General features: G+C 40.7%; 1 protein-coding gene across 16 annotated transcripts in view; it reads left to right on the top strand.

Moving 5' to 3' along the window:
- The window catches only part of KDM4C (lysine demethylase 4C), a 412741-nt gene that overhangs the window by 86688 nt on the left and 303352 nt on the right, over positions 1–22701 (top strand). For 15 of the 16 annotated variants that reach the window (XM_054519941.2, XM_024251879.3, XM_063713994.1 and 12 more), the window contains one exon: positions 6073–6266. In XM_054519941.2, coding sequence (XP_054375916.1) covers positions 6073–6266 — 194 coding nt within the window. Of the gene's footprint in view, positions 1–6072; positions 6267–22101; positions 22281–22701 lie in introns of those variants that run through there. The other variant, XM_054519943.2, reaches the window with a different exon arrangement.

The raw sequence follows: 22701 nt of genomic DNA, 5'->3' as shown, positions 1-22701 counted from the left end.
ATTGGGAAGCCTTAGGGCTTTCTCCACTTCTGCTAGGAATAATGTATTTTCTTGAAAACAGTCTCAGTGAAAGACTGGACTTTTCCTGTAGTCCTTTCAAGGTAGCCGCAGTCTTCTTGTGACCCAGTTTGCAGCATTGAACCCTGGGCATGGCTCTGCCATGAAAGGCCATTGAGAAACCATCAGATCCTATAATTGGTGAGTGGTGGAGCCAGCATTTGGTTGGAGAACTTTTGATTCCAGTGCAGCATGGTGCTATTCTGATACTGGGTTACTCTTTCAGATTGAAATTCTTCATTCCATTTTACTGTTTGCTGGGTGAGTGCAGCAGTGACACGGTTTTCAAAAGTTTACTAATAATCTGTTTTTTGTCTAAAAAAAATCTTCTTTGTAGTATTTGATGGACATGCCATCTTTTTCTTTTTGAGACATCTCTCTCTGTTGCCTAGGCTGGAGTGCAGCGGCACAATCATGACTCACTGCAGCCTCAACTCCCTCCTCAGCCGCCTCCTGAGTAGCTGGGACCTGTGGCATGTGTCACCATACCCAGCTATTTTTAAAAATTTTTGGTAGAGATGAGGTCCCTCTCTTTATTGCCCAGGATGATCTCAAACTCCTGGGCTCAAGTGTTCCTCCTGCCTCAGTCTCCCAAAGTGCTGGTATTACAGGCATAAACCATCATTTTTACATACTTTTAAAAAAGCTTTTTCTTTGTTTTTCAGTACATTTTATAGTTTTATAAAGTTGGATTGAGTCTTCTCTTTTGTCTTCCTATTTTTAATCCTTTAGACTATCTTCATTTACAAATATCTTTTGTTTTAAGTTTTTCTAATTTACACTATCTATTTTTATTTTTAGGTGACATATCAAATTAAATATCTGTATTTTGACAATAAATGTGACCATACTCCAGCCACCCCTTCACACACCCCGGGTTCTGAAATGCATCTCTGATGTGGTCACAGTAATTTTTTGTTTTACTGACTTACATTTGCACTACAGTGTTTAGGGAACCGCCTACCATAATGCTTCCTTTAATATGTTGTCCCACACAGCACTGTTTTACATGATGTAAATGTATTATACAAACAAGCTTCCGTGGTCAAATGATTTTTGGGAAATGCAGAGTTAAACGAAGTTACACAGGTTTCCTTATGGGTGCTTTTGGGGGTGCCTGTCAGCACTGTGACTGTCTTAAGAGCTAGAGTTAAAGAGGACAAAGTTTTTCGACCTTGGCATCTGATAGGACTGATATTTCTTTTTTTTTTGAGATGGAGTCTCGCTTTGTTGCCCAGGCTGAAGTGCAGTGGCGTGATCTCTGCTCACTACAACCTCCGCCTCCCGGGTTCAAGTGATTCTCCTGCCTTAACCTCCTGAGTAGCTGGGATTACAGGTGTGTGCCACCACACCCGGCTAATTTTTGTATTTTTAGTAGAGATGGGGTTTCACCATGTTGGTCAGGCTGGTCTTGAACTCCTGACCTCAGGTGATCCGCCTGCCTTGGCCTCCCAAAGTGCTGGGATTACAGGCGTGAGCCACCGTGCCCGGCCTAGGACCCATATTTCTAATGTTGCATTGGAAATATTTTGGGAAAAATTGAGTTACTATGATTTTCACATTATTTCTTTGTGTAGGTGGAAATGGCTCATTATTTCTCAAGGTTTCTAACATGGCATGTTGCTGTGTTGTTCCCTTCAGTTTTGCAGAGACTGAGTGCGGTTACTATAGAGAGAGTCCAGATGGCCTAGTTGAGACATTGAAGATTTAGGAATGCATTGATTTATTGACTGATTGAGACAGGGTCTTGCTGTGTCACGCAGGCAGGAGTGCAGTGGCACAATCACTGGCTCACTCTAGCCTTGACCTTCTGGGCTCAATTGATCCTCCCATCTCAGCCTTCCATGTAGCAGGAATTACAGGCGCGAGGCACCACACCTGGCTAATTTTAAAATTTTTTGTAGAGACGGGGTCTCACTGTGTAGCCCAGGGTGATCTTGAACTCCTGGCCTCAAGTGATTCTCCTTCCTTGGCCTCTGAAAGTGTTGGATTACAGGCATGAGCCACTGTGCCTGGCCTAGGAGTACTTTTAAACCGCTGTCTGATTCCTGATAGGAGGAAGATATTATCACTGATTGAAAGGGAATATCCCTAATAAAGTTTTCAGTTACACCTGTGTGCAAAAATCGTGGTCCAATTGTGAGTTGTTTCAGAAAACAGATGCAGGATACGTAAAGGAATGGGGCAGGACAGGCTCCAACTGAGTAATTGGCGTGAAAGGAGAAAGGGGCCGGGGCATGTGAACTCCCAGGCTTAGGACTACAGTCAGTCCATTGGAAGTCAGGTGAGTTATGAATATTGCTCATGTGCCTGCTGAACATGTGTGGGAGAGTTTTGTTCGAGGGAGACAGAACCCAGGAGGAGACTTATCTGTGAACTTGGGCTGGTGTGCAGCCTTTCTGCTGAAACCTGATGGAATTAAGCTTTGAACAGTTCGGCAGATTCTAACTTGTCATTGTGGGGCTTGTGTGTAGCTGGGGTTTGGAGACTGCTTTTACACTAAATCATTCCTGTCACCCGCTCTCAAGTAAAGCAGTCTGCGGCGTAAGCCTTGCTGGTATTTGTGTAGAGTGGCACTGCCTCTGGTGGGAAGAATGCAGCAGCTTCACGTGTTTGCTGCTCCTGAACCTCAGATCTTTGTTGACAATGATGCTGAGAGAAGAGGATGATATGTTCTATTTTGAAAGGATCAGGACTAGAAGCATAAACCTTTAAAAGGGAAGGTCCAGGAGTCAGATAGATTTAGGTTAATCATTACCACCTACTTCTAGCTAGGAGTATTAATTTTTTCATTTGTTCATTTGGGAATAACATTACCTATTTTATAGGATTGTTTAGAATAAATGTAAGATACAAGTGTGTATAGTGTAATGAGGTAGTACATGGTATAACACTTCACTTTAATGATAACTAGGTGCATTTTTGGTCTAAGTATATGAGACAGACCTGGTACTGTTCAGAAGAGCCTTTGTGGAGCCTGTTTTTGGAGTCAGCTAACTAGTTTAATAGTAGAGAACAAAAATTGGAGAACGAATTTTGAAACAATAAGATTTATCTCTCTCTGTTGGTTATTCTTAATATTTGCACAACTGCTTAATTGAAATTATATGACTTTTTATTTTAGCAAAATAAATTACTTTTTAGCAACCTTGCCTTGCTGAGAAGAAACTGCTGCAAACATGTTATTTGCCCATTAACGGGGAGAAATTCAGTAGTGAATTTAAACACATTTTATTAAATAATCACTTCTCACATGCTTGACTTGTTTTTTGGGAGGCTTTCCAGTAAGATTTGCTAGAGAATAGTGGTGATATTTATTATATCAGTTCTAATAATTAAATTTTATTTTATAAAAGTTTATTTTCGTTAGCTTATTTAGTGCTCCGAGCAACTCTATTAGGGTACAAGAACCCTTGTGTTTCCATGAAGAAAGACTTGACGCTCAGAAAAGCTCCGTGATTTTCCCCTCAGTGACCTGCAGAGCTGGGGTTATAATCTAGGTCTTTTTGTCCAGCACTATTTGATCTCTACCCTCTCCCCCTTATACCATGGATCTAGGATGTCAAGGGATTCAACCTTGGTTATTTTTAAAAGATAGTGTCAGTCAGAAATAAAACTTAGATGTCTCCATATGTAGGAATTTTAGAGAAATAGTTTGTGTCTAAATTTGCAAGCTCATTCGGTTTAAAAATGGTTCCTATAATATGGTGCTCATTTATTACTTCAGATTCATTGCTTCACTAATGACTTTTAAATAGGACTCTATTATTAGAGTGATTGGACTGAAGTCTGATTGGACTAGAGTTAAGAGATTGCATCACTATAAATAGAATGAGATAAAATATTTTACATAATGTGATTGAACTTCTATGAGGTCTGAAAAGTTGGAACCTAGGATCTTCTCTTTTTTTTTTTTTGAGACGGAGTCTTGCTCTGTTGCCCAGGCTGGAGTGCAGTGGCAGGATCTCGGCTCACTGCAAACTCTGCCTCCCGGGGCCGTTCTCCTGCCTCAGCCTCGCGAGTGGCTGGGACTACAGATGCCTGCCACCAGGCCTGGCTAATTTTTTGTATTTTTAGTAGAGACGGGGTTTCACCATGTTAGCCAGGATGGTCTCAATCTCCTGACCTCGTGATCCACCCTCCTCGGCCTCCCAAAGTGCTGGGATTACAGGCGTGAGTCCCCGCGCCCGGCCGGATCTTCTCTAAACGGATACTTAGACCAGTTTCCAAATAACAAGCTTCTCAGCGTGCGGCCTAAGTTGTAGACAGAGTGGCTACTTACGAGAATTTGGGAATTAAATTATGTCGTTTGGCATGTTCAGTTATGTTACCTGAGTCAGAGTTTCATTAGCTGCTTCATCAATAGTTTTTTTAACCCCAAAGCTTTAGACAGTAAGATTAACACACTGATTAGAAAATCATTTAAAGACCAAAATGAAAACAGAACAACTCTAAAAGCTTTTAGTGTGTTCAGGAAATGTTAGAAGTGGTCGTATGTGAAGCCATTATTGTTATAGTTATTGGAGAGGACAATTTTGGTAGACATAGATGAATTTAATACCCTTCTTTAATTTTTTATTTTTAAAATAGACATGGGGTCTTGCCATGTTGCCCAGGCTGGTCTTGAGCTCCTGGGCTCAAGTGAATTGCTTTCCTCAGCCTCCCAAAGTGCTGGGATTACAGGCGTGAGCCGCTGCACCTGGCCAATGTGCTTCTCTAATAGTGCATTAGCACGAAAAGGTTGGAATGGCTTTAAAGGCATTTCAGTTTCCCCATGATTACATAGGAATGTGCCTAGTCTCTGATATTTATAATTTGATAAAAATATATGGTAAAAATACATAGTTTGTAAAAATTTCTAAGCAGTTGTGAACTGTAGTGAATTCATGAGTGATTGGCTGGGTGTGGTGGCTCACGCTTGTAATCTCAGCACTTTGGGAGGCTGAGGTGGGCAGGTCACTTGAGGCCAGGAGTTTGAGACCGGCCTAGGCAACATGGCGAAACTCCTGTCTCAAAATACAAAACATTAGCTGGGTGCGGTGGCCTCCACCTGTAGGTCCAGCGGTGTGGGAGTCTGAGGCATAAGAATTGCTCGAACCTGGGAGGTAGAGGTTGCGGTGAGCTGAGATTGCACCACTGCACTCCAGCCTGGGCGACAGAGTGAGACTCTGTCTCAGGGAAAAAAAAAAAAAAGATTGTTAAGTTCTAATCAAACCAGAATCTTTTCCTATCACCTTAACTCTTATAGTAGTGACTCTAACCTTCCCTCTCCTTGCCATCACCATCCATATTGTTATACTGTTATAAAATTACATTATTCCAGCAGTTTTACCAAAGTTTGGATAAGTATTTTTAATAGGCATTATGTGTTTAAATTTTTTCATTAAGATAAGAGGTTAATATTTATTTGAAGCATCAGTAGAAGCACAGTGATTAGTGGATACTGCCAAGAGTTTTTCCGATAATTAGAGTGGAATTTTAAGGAAACAACGTATTACATGCTAAGATTGAATGGATAGGGATGGGAGAGAGATAACAGAAGATATATTTTGCTATTGGTTTCTTGATGTGATATGTGATGGTGAATATTACCTCTAAACTAATGTGCAAAAAAATCCCAATAAAACCCAAATCTCAAAACCCCAAAAACAAAAAGGTGTGCCAAAGAGGGAAAGCACATGCCAGATCATCTACTTTGAATCAGTAATTTTTTGCTGACAGCCAAGTTGGGAGTGGGTCTGTAACTTTCATTTCCATTTGGCATCAGGACGCTATTTGGTATAAATTTCTACCAAATAGTTATATGGAACCACATTATGCTGGTAGTAATCTTTGACTAATAATAATGGACATATGTATGTGGCTCTTGAATAAGGATTGTTTTATTTTTCGGTTTTCAGTTAGTTAGAATATACAGTGTAATAATTTTGGTGGATAGTGGTTTGATTAGTAAATGCTATCTTTCATGGTTTAGTAAGATTTGTTTTCTCTCTCTTTTTTTCTCTCTCTTTCCAGGGTGTGGATGAGTGGAACATAGCTCGCCTGAATACAGTCTTGGATGTGGTTGAAGAAGAGTGTGGCATTTCTATTGAGGGTGTAAATACCCCATATCTCTATTTTGGCATGTGGAAGACCACGTTTGCATGGCACACCGAAGACATGGACCTCTATAGCATTAATTATCTCCACTTTGGAGAGCCCAAGTCTTGGCAAGTTACTTGTTTAATATTTATTTGCTTTGGAGTTTTGAAATTTGCGCATCGGGCACATATTGAAGAGGATTTTGTTCTTTGATTTGGTGGATTCAGATTTATGTGAGCTGTAAGGGAGTTTTTGACTGTAATAATTAATTGTCTTCTATTCTGTCTGGGATTGTGCTTGGAAACCATAAACCCCATGGTAACTTGTACAGTCATGCACTGTATAACAATGTTTAGATCAATGATGGACCACATATATAATGGTCATCCTGAATTTATAATGCAATTGAAAAATTCTTTTTCCATGTTTAGATATGTTTAGCTACATAAATACTTTGTAGCTAAATACTTTGTGTTAAAATTGCCTGCAATATTTAGTACAGTACAGGTTTGTAGCCTAGAAGCAATAACCTATGCCATATAGCCTAGGTCTGTAGTAGATCCACTATCTAGATTTGTGTAAGTCCACTCCATGATGTTCACACAATGGCAAAATTGCCTAACAACGTATTTCTCAGAAAGTATCTCTGTTATTAAGTGATGCATGACTGTATATGTAAAGTTGCCTGTAGTCCATTTTGTGAGACATGAATTGATAAATATTTTAGGCTTCAAGAATTTGTTAGGCATCTTTACTTTGAGCATTTGTTGGATGGCATGTAGGAGGTAGTTAGGAGTGAAGAGTTGACTTCCTGGGTGTAGTTTCAAACCCTCTTAATGATCTTCTGGTTCATCCTCCTCTAATTATTTTTGTTTTATTTTATTTTTTTTTGAGATGAAGTCTTGCTCTGTTGCCCAGGCTGGAGTGCAGTGGCACGATCTCGGCTCACTGCAACCTCCGCTTCCTGGGTTCAAGCAATTCTCCTGCCTTAGCCACCCGAGTAGCTGGGATTACAGGCCCAACTAATTTTTTGTATTTTAGTAGAGACAGGGTTTCACCATGTTGCCCAGGCTGGTCTTGAACTCCTGAGCTCAGGCAGTCTGCCCACCTTGGCCTCTCAAAGTGGTAGGATGACAGGCATGAGCCACCACACCCAGCCAATTTATTTTTTATTTTTTATTTCTATTTATTTTTTCGAGACAGGGTCTCACTCTGTTGCCCAGGCTGGAGTGCAGTGGTGCGATCTCGGCTCACTGCAACCTCCACCTCCTGGGTTCAAACGATTCTCCTGCCTCAGCCTCCTGAGTAACTGGGATTACAGGTGTGCACCACCACGCCTGGCTAATTTTTGTATTTTTAGTAGAGACGGAGTTTCACCATGTTGGCCAGACTGGTCTTGAACTCCTGACCTCAGGTGATCTCCCAAAGTGCTGGAATTACAGGCGTGAGCCACCATGCCTGGCCCTCCTCTAATTAAATGAGAAGTTCCATTTAGTGTGGTGGGGGATAGAAGGAGAGTAGGGATGAATCAGGAGGCCTGTTAGCACTCCTTGGATGATGGGTATCGGGAAAAAATAAGAATATTAATATATTAATGCTAGTATGTGTTTTAAACTTGCTATATCCTGTATTTGTGAGCCTCTTCCCTCATCTTCCTGGGCAATAATTTTAAGATTGTGTCTCTCTGTAAAGTGGATCATGTGGTACATTGGCTACTCATTTGTAATTATTAGTCTGTCAGTCACCCTGGTATCCCTTGTGGTAGGTCAGTTTTGTGTTTCAACTTGTTTTCATTGTTTTCAGTCTTAAGAGAGTTTAAATATCTGTTATATTTTCTCTAATACATGTACATGTAGGATAACACACAGAAGTATATGAAGCATATTCTTGACAACCCAGGAAAAATGGTGTTATTATGGTTGTGAATATTATAGGATGTTTTTCAGGTGCTTGTGCCAGCCCAGTAGCTCTCCAGCTGAAAGATAATGGCCTCTTTCAAGTTCTTCTGTTGATTAGGCATTGAAATACAATGCATGATAGCTGTCTCCATCTTGCCATTATGTCCCCTGAGGTTTAATCATTTGGTGAAGTGCGAAGTTGTAAGCTTTCTCCACAAAACATAAATATAGCAAAGTTCCTAATTATATAAAATGACATTTAAGTAGAAATAAAGTTTTAATTGGAAGGGCAAAGATTCTAGGACATATGAGATAAATCCAGACAGTTTCTGATTTGCTGTGGAGTTTCGTGATCCAAAAAAGTTAGTGGGAAGCTATTAAACTTATTTAAAAAATGCTTCACTTACACATTTCATTTGATCAATTCTTAGCTGTCTTAATGGAATAAATTAAACTTTTTTTTTTTTTTTTCTTTGAGACAGAGCCTCGCTCTGTTGCCCAGGCTGGAGTGCAGTGGTGTGATCTCGGCTCACTGCAACCTCCGCCTCCCAGGTTCAAGCGATTCTCCTGCCTCAGCCTCCCGAGTAGCTGGGATGACAGGCGTGTGTCACCACGCCTGGCTAATTTTTGTATTTTTAGTAGAGATGGGGTTTCACCATGTTGGCCAGGCTGGTCTCGAACTCTTGACTTCAGGTGAGCCACCCTCCTTGGCCTCCCAAAGTGCTGGAATTACAGGCATGAGCCACCACGCCTGGCCAAATTAAACTTTTTGATAGGTGGCCTAGGACTCATACAGGCTCCAGTGACAAGAGAATGTGATGGGGTTATTCATTACTCAGATGTTTATTTGTTATTACTTTTTGTAGAGATGGAGTCTTACTGTGTTGTCCAGGCCGGTGCTGACCTCCTGGGCTCAAGTGATCCTGCTGCCTTAACCTCCCAAAGTGCTGGGATTACAGGTGTGAGCCACTGCACCCAGCACTCAGGTGTTATTTGTGGGCCTGGTTTGAGCACATGCTTAAGGACAGGGATCTCTGTTGTGTTTGTACAGCATTACTGTAAAGTTTGTTGGAATGTCATCTTTTAGTTTTTTCAGAACTTAGCTTGGAGAGACTAGGAGAAATATTTTCAACAATGGGTAGGCTCCTGGACAGTTTCTCAGCTTCTTTGTTATCTTGATGCTCTTTCTGACATTCACTTAAAGTGTGGATAAAATTAAATGAAATGAGTGAATTCAACATGTTAATACAATCTAGTATGTAGGCAACTACATACTATGTCTTGCTTAAGAAATCTGAAAAGTTAGTAGCAAAACTTTTCTGGGGATTTGTTAAGGAATTAATAAATGAGGATGCCTGGGACATTAATTTGAGTTTTCAGTATTAGGAAAGTTTAAATGAAGTGTCTGCTTTCTAATTAAGAGAGATGGCTGTCTTATCTTCTCCTGGGAACAGGTTGATGTTGTCTCCTAATGATCACTTCAGGAAGAATATTCTGGTCAGGGCTAAGATGGATTCTGGTGTCTTGTGTCTTTGGGAAAGAGCATCACTAATCATGAGTGAGAATAATTATGCCCATTTTCAAAGTATTTCTTTCTTGCAGCTTGTATATGTTCAGTGTTAATTACTCTGTTAGTTATTAAGTATACAGCCTCCATCATACGCATTAAGAGTAGATTTATACTGTCACTATTATCCTTAACCTTGGCCATTGTTTATAATGATAAAATAATAAAATGCAGTAGTGAGTTATAACACTGATTCTATGTACTATTTCCTAAGATAACTACTGTAGGAAAGAGAGTGTTATAAATGCCCCTAAAGATATTTTCTAGTAGATGTATGAAATATTACATTTCCTCAGCATGAATAATTTTGAGGTAAATGTTGTCATTATTCAAATTCATTTTAGCAATCCTTATAATATATTTGAGGTGAGCTTTGAAAGATGTTAGAAGCAACACAAATTCATGGAAGTATTTGGAGATAGGCAGTGTGGCAGAGCTTAGGACACGAGGGCCCAGTAATCAGGGCTGTAGTTTTTATTATGCACTAGTGCATGTGGCTTTGGACGAATAACTCTGCTTGTCTGGACTCCAGTTCCTTCACTCCCCCAAGTCACAAGATTAGCAAGAATGACCTCCAGTCATTCTGATTCTGTGACTCATGATCAGAGTCACAGGAATATTTTTATTGAGTTGACAAAACGAGAGGATGAAGGGCTGTAAGGTTCTGTATGCACATGTGAGTGTGTGTGCACCAGCGTCCTCTTCTGCCTGTCCTGTCCTTGTTGAGCTGTATCTCCCCTTCAGTATGGGATAGTTGCCTTTACTTTTCTCTAGTGGGTGGCCTCTCCTGTGCTTGACATATCTGTCACTATATTGTTTTCTCTGCTGTCTCTCTGACCTTATAGGTTGGCATTTCAAGTCTACTCCTTCCTCTTGGATTCTACCTCCAGGTACCAAGCTCTGGATGGCATTATTGGAAAGACTGCCTACGATTCCCTCCTTACTTACGGGCCCATGCTGCTCTCATCTGTCCATGTTTCACTTAGGGTTTGCTTAAAGACTCTCTGGACTATGTGCTGTCCTTACTTTAGACATTGCTTTTGCATCTTACAACTGATTGTGGCCACCCCTCCCACCATCTCCCTCATTACGCCAGGCAGGAGAATCGCTTGAACCAGGGAGGTGGAGGTTGCAGTGAGCCGATATCACGCCACTGCACTCCAGCCTGGCGACAGAGCGGGACTCTGTCTCAAAAAAAAAAAAAAAAAAGAAAAAAAAAAAGAAATCGTCTCTGGTAACACAGACGACAGATGTCTCAAGTAGGTGGATTTTTTTTTTTTGCCCCATTTTAAAACTGAGGACTGGCCGGGCGCAGTGGCTCACACCTGTAATCCAGCACTCTGGGAGGCCGAGGCGGGCAGATCGCAAGATCCGGAGATCGAAACCATCCTGGCTAACATGGTGAAACCCCATCTCTACTAAAAATAATAAAAAAAATTTAGCCAGGCGTGGTTGCGGGCGCCTGTAGTCCTAGCTACTCGGGAGGTGAGGTAAGAGAATGGCGTGAACCTGGGAGGCAGAGCTTGTAGTGAGCCGAGATCGCGCCACTGCACTCCAACCTGGGCGACACAGCGAGACTCCGTCTCAAAAAAAAAAAAAAAAGACTGAGAATTATTTAGAGTCTTAAAGGTTTATCTAGTTATTAATAAGTCTTGCAGTTGGGATTCAAACTATTATCTGATTTTTCCTATAGCTTTAAGGAGAAAAGAAAAGAGTAAAGATGGAGTAGGCAAGAATAAAGCCTCCCTGCGTTTCTTCTTACACCATCAACTTTCTTTGAATTAGATTTTATGCAGAACTAAAAGAGAAACATGCCCCTCATTTTGGGGGGCCAGACTGTGGCATAAGAAAGAAGATTTTCAGAGGGCTGTAATGTGGCTATATTCTAATCTTGTGATAACTGACAGGTGATGGGGATGGGGGGGCGTTTGGAGGTGTAGGTAGGAGAAATGTCTGAACCAACACCGTTTGTTTACCACCTAAGGTTCTTTCTTTAGATGTGTTACTTGGAAACATTCTTGAAGTCAGAAATAAAACCCCACATTTGAAGGATCGAGTTATATCTTGACAGAGGGTTTTGTTTCTCTCTAGGGAATAGATGGTGATTTTCAATTAGACATATACTTAGATTCTGACCCCTTCGGGAAAGTACATTGGAGGAAGCTAGTCAGTCCTTGTCAGGAGTTAAGTGTACTTTATCTGTCTAACCTATCAGATAAATAACTACTGGGTACTAGGCTTAATACCTGGGTGATGAAATTATCCCTACAACCAACCCCCATGACATGAGTTTACCTGTATAACAAACCTTCACATATACCTGCAATCCTAAAATAAAAGTAAACAAATGAAAAAAGATTTGCTAGGACTGTGAGAAGAGACATAGAGTCTGAGCCCAGCTTCTGAAGGCTGTAACACAGTCCTCTTTAGTCTTGCAGTAGTACAGGGCAAATAGTTTTTACATTAAAGTTAGTTTGTATGTTTTTCCATGCGTTACTTGGAATGTATTTTAATTCATGTTAAAATGATCTCAACATTGTGTTTCTCTAGATTGAGAATAGTTTTTTGAGATTGTCTGGGCTTCTTGCTTAAAATCTTAGGAAGGTTGATTAACTTACCCTAACTGACTCCTTTTTTGTAAAAGTGTCAAAAATGAGAAACTGAGGATATTTGTTTAAGATGGAGTATATCTATATATAATATTACAGTTATTAAAAATGTATGTTGCTTAAGTTATTGTAAAAGCATTTCCAGCAAGTGATTGATAACTTTTACCCAAGGCACAGGCAGTAGGTGGAAATAAATCTCTGCACTGGACTTGAAACTAACAAATCTATAATTTGTAAGTTTTTTTTGTCGCTACTTGAACCAACATTGGTCTTTTTTCTTGTGATTTATATAGCTCTAATGGTCAGTTTTACCACTTTATTATGTTCTGTTCTCGTAGAACTCTTCATTAATTTGTGTGTTTTGGTCTTGTCTCTCCCATGAGATATTCAGCTTCCTGAGAGCAGTGATACATGTATCCTATTTTTGTGTGTTGACCAGGTATCACAACTTGTATGTCATAGATATGTGCAGTTTCATGCTTCTTTCAGCTGTTGTTAATCTAACATACTTTTAGCTTCTTAGGGATAAATATTACAAAGTCAGCCTATAGAATAGTACAGTCATGCATCCTGTGTGATGCCTTGATTAGTACTAGACTGATGTATAGGAAATTTTAGAATTATAGAAAACTGCTTATTAGAAATGTTCACTCTACCATATTTTGATTGTCAGTGATAATCACAGATTTATATTTGTTGCATAAGTGAAATCTACAGACAACATACCTCAAACTTAATATAGCCAATTGTCATGAATCTATCCCTTCCTCTCTTCCCCCTTTCCTTCCTCCCAGTGACTTATTATTTGTGTGGGCTTCATAGAGGATTTCCTTATTTGAGGAATCATGCATAAAGTTTCTTGAACTCATGCATAAAGTTACTTTACAATATATATTTCTTTTTTTTTTTTCCTCGAGATGGAGTCTTGCTCTGTTGCCCAGTCTGCAGTGCAATGGTGCAATCTCGGCTGTAACTGCTGCCTCCCAGGTTCAAGTGATTCTCCTGCCTCAGCCTTCCGAGTAGCCGGGACTACAGGCATGTGCCACCATGCCTGGCTAATTTTTGTATTTTTAGTAGAGATGAGGTTTTGCCATGTTGGCCAGGCTGGTCTCGAACTCCTGACCTCAGGTGATTCACCTGCCTTGGCCTCCCAAAGTGCTGGGATTACAGGTGTGAGCCAACGCGCCTGACCTACAATATATATTTCTGAGAGGACATAGCAGTCAATTGTATGATCTCTAATATGATTTTCTAATCAGAGACAGAAAACTTATTTAACAATTTTCCTTTAAGTGTGGTTAAAAAACTGAGTGGTTTTTGGGAAGATATTATGCCTGAGAAAGGACTTGAATTAGTTGGGTTGCCTTTGTTGTCTTCATGTTCGATAAGTTATCTCACTATGCCTACCTAATGAAGATTAACATTATTTACGAAATGTTTGATTTTAACAGAAACATTTGACCATTTACTGTTTATTTTTATTTTAATATTTCAGGCTTTGTGTATTTTTTTCAGTTTGCATGTTACTTGTAGTTTGGTTGCTTTGAATAAAGTGCACTTTTGAAAGCCTCTTAATTCTCATGGAGGTTTCCAACTGTAAAGAAGCTGTACAGGTAGTTTTCCCTTAAAGGTTAAACTTCAGGCTGGGTGTGGTGGCTCACACCTGTAATCCCAGCACTTTAGGAGGCTGAGGTGGGTGGATCACCCGAGGTCAGGAGTTCAAGACCAGCCTGGCCAACATGGTGAAACCCCATCTCTACTAAAAATACAAAAACACATAGCCAGGTGTGGAGGCGCGTGCCTGTAATCCCAGCTACTCAGGAGGCTGAGGTGGGAGAATTGCTCGAACCCAGGAGGAGGAGGATGCAGTGAGCCGAGATCACGCCACTGTACTCCAGTATGGGTGACAGAGCGAGACTTTGTCTCAAACAAAACAAAACAAAACAAAACAAAACAAAAATTCAATCATAGGAAATCTTGAAAATGCTTCAGTACTTTGTTGGAGTTCATTGTGGTGGAACTTTATAAGCCAGTTTTTATGGACCCCTTTAAGCCACTTTATCTTATTCATGGATGGTGTAATTATCATTTATTTATTTGTTTTCATTGATACATAATAGTTATACCTATTTTGGCATACACATTCATATAATATATAAAGATCAAATCAGGGTAACTGGGATATCTATTACCTTAAATATTTAAAGAGGTGACAACGTATACAGAAAAGAATAGAAACAAAATAAAAACAAAAAAACCCTGTGCTTTAACTCCCCCCCACCCCATGTTTTGATTTTTTGTTTTCTTAATTTACATATTTTAATATTGCCTGCTTTTTAATAGGTTGCTGTAGTTATTGTTTTTGAGATGTTTTTCTTTGGGGCTTCATACTGGAGTTATGTGTGGATTCCATCTGACTTTCCTTGTGTAGCTATGAAGGAATACCTGAGGCAGGGTAATTTATAAGGAAAAAAGATTTATTTGGCTCACAGTTCTGATGTTTAGAAAAGCTCTGGATTAGACTTCTGCATCTAGTGAGGGTCACACGTTGCTTCCATTCATGGTGGAAGGTGAAGGGAAGCCAGCATGTGCAGAGATCACATGGTAAGAGAGAGAAGGGGCTGGGTACCATGGCTCATGGCTGTAATCCCAGCACTTTGGGAGGCGGAGGTGAGCGGATCACAAGGTCAGGAGATCGAGACCATCCTGGCTAACACGGTGAAACCCTGTCTCTACTAAAAATACAAAAAATTAGCCAGGCGTGGTGGCGGGTGCCTGTAGTCCCAGCTACTTGGAGGCTGAGGCAGGAGAATGGCGTGAACCTGGGAGGCAGAGCTTGCAGTGAGCCGAGATCGTGCTACTGCCTCCAGCCTGGGCGACAGAGCAAGACTCCGTCTCAAAAAAAAAAAAAAAAAAAGAGAAGGGAGGGCCAGACTCTTTTTAACAGCCAGCTCTCATGGGAACTAATGGAGTGAGAACTCACCTATTACCATGAAGCTGGCACCAAGCCATTCATGAGTGATCCACCCCCATGATGGAAACACCTCCCATTAGGCCCCACCTCCAACATTGAGGATCAGCTTTCACTGTAAGGTTTGGAGGGGTCAAATATCAAAGCATATCAATACCACTATTACAGTAATAGAGTATTCTGAATTTGTTCATGTACTTAATTTTAGTGGGTTTTGCATCTTTAAATGTTTTCCTCTTGCATGTTAGTGGGTTTTTTCCCCTCCCTGCTTCATATTGAAGAACTCCCTTTAAGATTTCTTGTAAGATGTGTCTGGTGATGGCGAATTCTCTCAGCTTTCATTTATCTGGGAAGGACTTTATCACTCCTTTATGTTTGAAGGACAGCTTTGCTGGTTTCAGTATTCTTGTATGACAATCCCCATTTTTCAGCACTTTGAAAATGCCATCTCACTACTTCTTGGCCTATATGATTTCATTCAGGGATCTCTTGCCAGGCCAGTTAGATAGAGCTCCTTTATATGTCATTGCTTCTTTTCTCTTCCTGATTTTAAGATCCTTTATCTTTGACCTTTGTGAAATTTATTATATGCCTTGGGGTAATCTTATTTGGGTCATATCTGTTTGGTGATCTCTAACTTTTCTATACCTGGCGTATCTCGGCTCACAGTAACCTCTGCCTCCCAGTTTCAAGCAATTCTGCTGCCTCAGCCCTCCGTAGCTGGGATTACAGGTGTGTGCCACCATGCCCAGCTAATATTTTTTTAAATTTATTTTATTTATTTATCTTTTTCAAGTTTTGGAAAGTTTTCTATTGTTATTTCTTTGAATAAGCTTTCTACTCTTTGATCTTGCTCAGTTCCCTCTCGAACAGAAGTAATTCTTAGATTTGGTCTTTGGCGCTAATTTTCTATATCTTGTTGGCAATCTTCTTTTTGTTTTATTTTTTTTCTCCTGTGTCTATGTATGTGCCTGTCTTCAAGCTTACTGTTTCTTTCCTCTGCTTGATCAATTCTGCTGTTGAGAGCCTCTGATGAATTTTTTAGTTCAGCAAATGTATTTCTTAGTCCCAAGATTTCTGTTTGATGTTTTAAAAATTATTTCAATCTCTTTGTTAAATTTCTTTCTTTTTTTTTTTTTTGTGAGACAGAGTCTTGCTCTATTGCCCAAACTGGAGTGCAGTGACGCGATCTCGGCTCACTGCAAGCTCTGCCTCCCGGGTTCAAGTGATTCTCCTGCTTCAGCCTCCCAAGTAGCTGGGATTGCAGGTGCCCGCCACCACACCTGGCTAATTTTTTGTATTTTTAGTAGAGACGGGGTTTCACCGTGTTTGCCAGGATGGTGTCGATCTCCTGACCTCGTGATCTGCCCGCTTTGGCCTTCCAAAGTTTTGGGATTACAGGCGTGAGCCAAAGTGCCCCATCTTTGTTAAATTTCTTTGATAAATTCTTGAATTGCTTTTCTGTGTTATCTTGGAGATCACTGGTTTCCTTGAAAGTGCTATCTTGAATTCCTGATCAGAGAGCTTACATATAGCTATATTATTAGGGCCAGTCAGTCACAGGTTTCTTGCTTTGTCCATTTGGGGAGTTCATGGTTCCCTGTTTGCTATTGTTTCTTGTGGATGTATGTGTATGACTTTGTGTTATTGTAGGCTTAGTTATTTATCTCAGTCTTCTCTCTTCTTTTTTCTTTCTTTTCTTTTCTTTTCTTTTTTTTTTTTGAGACAGAGTCTTGGTCTGTCACCTGGGCTGGAGTTCAGTGGCGTGATCTCGGCTTACTGTAACCTCCGACTCCCAGTTTCAAGCAATTCTGTTGCCTCAGCGCTCCTTAGCTGGGATTACAGGCATGTGCCACCATGCCTAGCTAACTTTTTTTTTGTGAGACGGAGTCTTGCTCTGTCGCCCAAGCTGGAGTGCAGTGGCGCAATCTCTCCTCACTGCAAGCTCTGCTTCCCGGGTTCACGCCATTCTCCTGCCTCAGTCTCCCGAGTAGCTGGGACTACAGGCGTCCGCCACCACCATGCCTGGCTAATTTTTTGTATTTTTAGTAGAGACAGGGTTTCACCGTGTTAGCCAGGATGGTCTCGATCTCCTGACCTTGTGATCTGCCCGCCTCGGCCTCCCAAAGTGCTGGGATTCACCGCGCCTGGCCACCCAGCTAATTTTTGTATTTTTAGTTAGAGACAGGGTTTCACCATGTTGGCCAGGCTGGTCTCGGACTCCTGACCTCAGGTGATCCGCCTGCCTTGGCCTCCCAACGTGCTGGGACTACAGGCATGAGCCACTGCACCCATCCTTTTTTTTTTTTTTTTTTTTTTTTTGGTTACTATTAGATATGTCCACTTAGAGATTCTTATACCTTGGATATATTTACCAAGGATATTCTTGATCCTTCTTTCTTTCTTTTCTTTTCTTTTTCTGCTAGGTTACGGCTTCCTTTTTGGTATCAGATGGTGCCTTAAGCCCAGGTTTTCCTTAGCTCTAGTAAAGGATCAGAGTGCTGCCTGTCCTGAATGGGGTATTTCCCAAAGGGTGTGAGAGGGCTAGCTAGGGGTTCATTCCCGGGAGACCTGTGGAACAAACCTTCTACAGTGTAGTACTGCTGAGCTGCCACTCTGATTTGGCATCTCTGTTGGCTGAGTTGCTGAGTTTCCAGGGCTGGGAATGGTATTCCTGCCATCTCTCTTTGTGTCTAGCTGTCTTGAGGGATATTTCTTTCTTCAGGTACTCCCAGTGCTTCCTAAAGATTGAAGAAGGGACAGGTGTCCTCCTAGGAAACACACAATGGTGGGGAAGCTGGTTGTCCACCTTGATCTCTATTCTAGTGTAGAAACTGTGAGTGGGGGGTTTATTTTCTGCACACTTGACTTCAGGCAGATCAAAGGAAGGGGGTGCTGAGGATATAGAAGTCTCTTATTCTCTTACCATTTGCTTGGAATTTTTTTACTTCTCTGGGAACTGACTCCTCCTCATATTTGAGTTCTAGGAAATTGCTGGTGACGACTTGGTGCTGTATATATATATATACATATATATACACATATGTATATACATATATATGTATATACTTATATATGTATATATATAGAAAAGAAAAATATATATAAAAATATATATGTGTATATATGTATATATATATAAAATGTGTGTGTGTGTGTATATATATATATATATATTTTTTTTTTTTTAAAGACGGAATCTTGCTCTGTCGCCATGCTGGAGTGCAGTGGTGCCATCTCAGCTCACTGCAACCTCCGCCTGCCGGGTTCAAGCAATTCCCCTGACTCGACCTCCCAAGTAGCTGGGATTACAGGCACACACCTACACACCCAGCTAATTTTTTGTATTTTAGTAGAGACGGGGTTTCACCATGTTGGTTAAGATGGTCTTGATCTCCTGACCTCGTGATCCTCCCGCCTTGGCCTCTGAAAGTGCTGGGATTACAGGCGTGAGCCACCCCGCCCGGCCAGTGCTGTATATTTGTTTTTGGTTTTCTGTGAGGGTTGTGGGAGGAGTGAATCCAGCTTGCTTCTATAGCACCATTTTGGTATCAGAAACCACAATTGATATTTGAATAAATGATCACTTGGAAAGAGTAATGTTCTCAGAAGATTCCTATATAAGGTAAGATTATTTTTTGTTGGGAAAAGTTTGCTTTTTGATATGGGCAGACAATTTTTTGATATGGGCAGGCAGCTTTATATGGGCATGTTTTTCATTTATCGTCAACTTTTTGTGGTCTTATATTTTAGAATCTTCTCGAAATGGCATCTTTCCCTATTTTATTAATGCTTGATGCTGTTATAAAACATTGCATCTATGTTTGGTAATTTATGATTTTATATGTTTTTCCAATTTGTTCATTAAATACTTACTGAGCACACACCTGTGTCAGGTACTGAGCTAGGTGTTAATAATACCATGAACATGTGAACTCGACAGAATGGCTTCTACTTACAAAACTTACTCACAGTTGAGACACAAAGCTTTTAGCCCCTCCCCTGCACTTCCCCACTGTCTTTTATTGCAGTAGCAGAACCCTTTGGGCAAAATTTCAGGAATTAAAATCTTACATGGAATCCAAATCTTACACAGAACACTTATGTATCAACCAGAAAGAATGTTTTCTGTGATAGGTCCTTTCTTTGGAAAAACTTTAACACAGAGATTTTCAAAACTTTCTGTACATGAAAGTTTCTGCAGAATCTCAATATTTAAAGCAGAAAACATAAGGCAGAGCTGATCTGGATGAAATGTGTGGTGAGAAGCTTTCTCGCACCAGACCCTCCCTGGAGGCACCTTGTAGAGCTGAGGCCCTATAAAGACACCAGGTAAGCCTCCCCGAGAGAAAGAACTCAGCTCCAGCTTTGCCTCTCCCTTATGCCACCGGTGGCCCATTTCCTGACAGAACATTTAGGTGAACTAGAGACACTCTAGCAGCCGTATGTGCAGGCAGTCCTACATGAGGAAACTTTAGGAAAATATCCTCACATGAAGAGAGTTTCCGTAGATAACATAGCATTCATCCCAGGAAACCCTGGGAACTTTGGGGTGTACCGTAAAAAGCAGTTTGAAAATCGGTTAACTGGATCACCTAGTTGAGCCACCCCTCGGTATCTATGAGCTGTTGGTTCTAGGTTCCATTCACATTACCAAAACCTGTGGCTGCTCATGTCCCTGATATAAAGTGCGTGGTAGTTACCCATGCACATCCTCCCCTGTACTTTACATCATCTCTAGATTACTTGTAATCCCTAATACAATGTAAATGCTATATAAATAGCTATTATCCTGAATTGTTTAGGGAATACTGACCAGAGAAACAGTTTGTAAATGTTCAGTACAGACATGACAGTTTCCCCTCCACGTATTTTTGATCTGTGATTGGTTGACTCCATGGATGTGGAACTCTGTGTGGAGGGCTGACTGTACTAGAAAAGTCACTTTACTACTGCATGTATGATATGTTGAGTATTTTGGAGAGGTCAGGAAAGCTTTTTAAAAGTTGTTCACAGTTGATATCAACTAATTTAGAATACCTTTTTTCTCATGAAAAATAGTGTGTAAAACACTGAACTATTTTCTACTTAGAAAATATTCAGTAGACTAGGTAATATAAAATATATTATTTCTTGAAAGTCAAGTTTTGTGCCGTTGTCTTACTAGATTTTATAACAATGATGTTAGGTAATGGTAACTTACTAATTTTTCTGATTGCTCGGGGAATTAATTTACATGTATATGGATATCGAATTGTATTTGAAATCCCAGATTAAAAAGAACTGCCCACCTTTCCAAAGCTTAGTTATTCCCTTCTTGTAAGGAGTTTTGCTCACTGTGGCTTCCACAGTTATGACTGCCCGCACATATGGTTGCTAGGGTTTCTGGTTTACATCTAAATGTTATGTCAGGAAATGGGCCATGAATGGCGTTAAGGGTGTGGCTAAGCTCTAGATGAGTTCCTTTTCTCAGGGGCTTTTAAAAATCTCAGGTTCTGTAGGGCCTCATTTCAGACACCTCATTCTCCAGGCCGTACTCTTAGATGCCTAGCTTACAAGGCAAGAGGACTGGCATTTAAGTGACACCTCTTTACAAACATGTTTATTGTTACTGTTTTAGCTTAGATTACTTGGGGAGTTCACTCTGAGATTTGTGTGCTGGGGCTTTCTTGTATAGTGCTCTGGGAATAATACTGCTCACAGTGGGGGAGGCAGGACTGGGCAGAAGGGGAAGGTAAACTCCAACAGAGTCCTGGCAGATCCTAAGGGCAGTGCTGGAGCTGACATTGCCCATCAGAATTGCCCCAAATTCAGGCAAGATGGCCAAGCCTTTATACTCAAGCCTGGACCATCCCTTGCATGTGGGCCGCCATTCCCTCCCTCTTCAAGGGGTATGTTCTTGGGGGAGGGAACCTGAACTCATGAAGGCAGCAAGGGCCTTGCCAGGAGTGGGACTTGGCAGCCTGCCTACAGCATCCTCTATAGCAATGCTTTCTGTTTCTCATGTTCATCTGTTTTTAAGAACTGAAAATTAAGTATGAAATGTTCTACTTTCCACAGTTAACTAACAAGACTTCATAATTTAAAATTTAATGCTTAATCTTTAATAAATGCACAAGTATTAAAACTTGTTAGCACCATAAGTAATGTGAAAATGTAACATAGTCACATCTATAAAATCCATAGTGGTTCAATCTTTTTGACAATTGGTTATGAGTATGCTTTGATTAAAAAGTGTATTATAAATTAACTACAGGAATTTTGAGTTTTGTGAAATATACTTTACTTTTTGATTCATAAAGTGTTTTTGTAACAAGAACTCCCTTGCATTCCCCCTGAAAAAAACAACCACTTCAGGTGGTGGTTTGCTGGTCTTGTTCTTTGTATCTGCAGTTTATTTAAAATGCCATTGTCTTTTGCTTGTTCATTGTAGGAGGGGGGTTTTTCCCTTGGAGGACAGTTGGGCCCTGTCTCTTCTTTCCTTTTGACATCTTCATGTGATTGTTGGGGAAACAGTGTTGGAAAATGGGTTGGAGAGTAGATCTTGTACTTTGGAGTTAAGATATGTCTGGGGTTAGGTGCTAGCTCTGTCATCACTTTGCTTGAGTGAAGAGATGCCTGTAAGGAAGCTTTGGCTTCTTCATTAGTTAAATGGAGGTAGTAGTAGAACTTGTATTACAGCATCTTAGCATAAGCTCTGGTGTGTTATCAGTCCTCAATAAATGATGGCTGTGATGAGCTGTAATCATATTATTGGTCAGTTCTTCTTTTTCACTGTGTTTTTGAACACTTTAGTGAAGGTAGAGGGCAAATCAGGCATACAAGCTTATGCGAGGAATGGGGCCAGGGGGATCATTTTGGGGTTGTTATCTGTTAAAAAATTGTGCTTGAGGTACTGGGCTTTCTTCTTCACAGGGGATGACTGCGAGCAAAACAGCAGCAACAAGCAGAAACATAAATAAGGGAGGAAATGACTGCTTCACACAGCCTTAGTTAGGCACAGGGAGCATAGGACAGGCCTGTTTTAGGACTGACCTGCCTGAGCATGACATGGGCCTGGAAGGAATTCTCCCCTCTGTGGTCCTGGATGTCACAAGGTGAGTGGAAGCTGGGCCATCTGTAGGTGCTGCAGCCCCTGTTGGTGACAGCGACAGAGGGACCTATGGCAGCTGCCTGTGACAGCCCTGTGACAGACGTCTGGGCAGTGGGACAACAGAAACCATTTGTTCCTAAACACACAGCCCCAGGGCTCCCAAAAAACAATAGAGAATTTTGAGGGAGTGATCTGAGAAGTAGGAGTTAGTCTTTGAGAAGTACTGGTAAACAAGTAAGTGGACTGAGCATATCTTGAAAGAAGTACAAAGAGGACAGTTCCTAGAGAAAACTTGAACTAGAGAAAGTAGATTTTCAAAAGTATAGATTTACTTACTATTATTGTGAAATGTTGGCCTAATCTCATTCAGTTCAAGGTAGTGTTTGTTTCACAACTGCAGGGCTATATCAGTTTATGTTTAATTT

This window comes from Pongo abelii, chromosome 13, assembly GCF_028885655.2.
Source record: "Pongo abelii isolate AG06213 chromosome 13, NHGRI_mPonAbe1-v2.0_pri, whole genome shotgun sequence".
Lineage (NCBI taxonomy): Eukaryota > Metazoa > Chordata > Mammalia > Primates > Hominidae > Pongo > Pongo abelii.
Note: the sequence above shows the minus strand (reverse complement) of the source record. Positions and strands in the feature narration are given on the sequence as shown.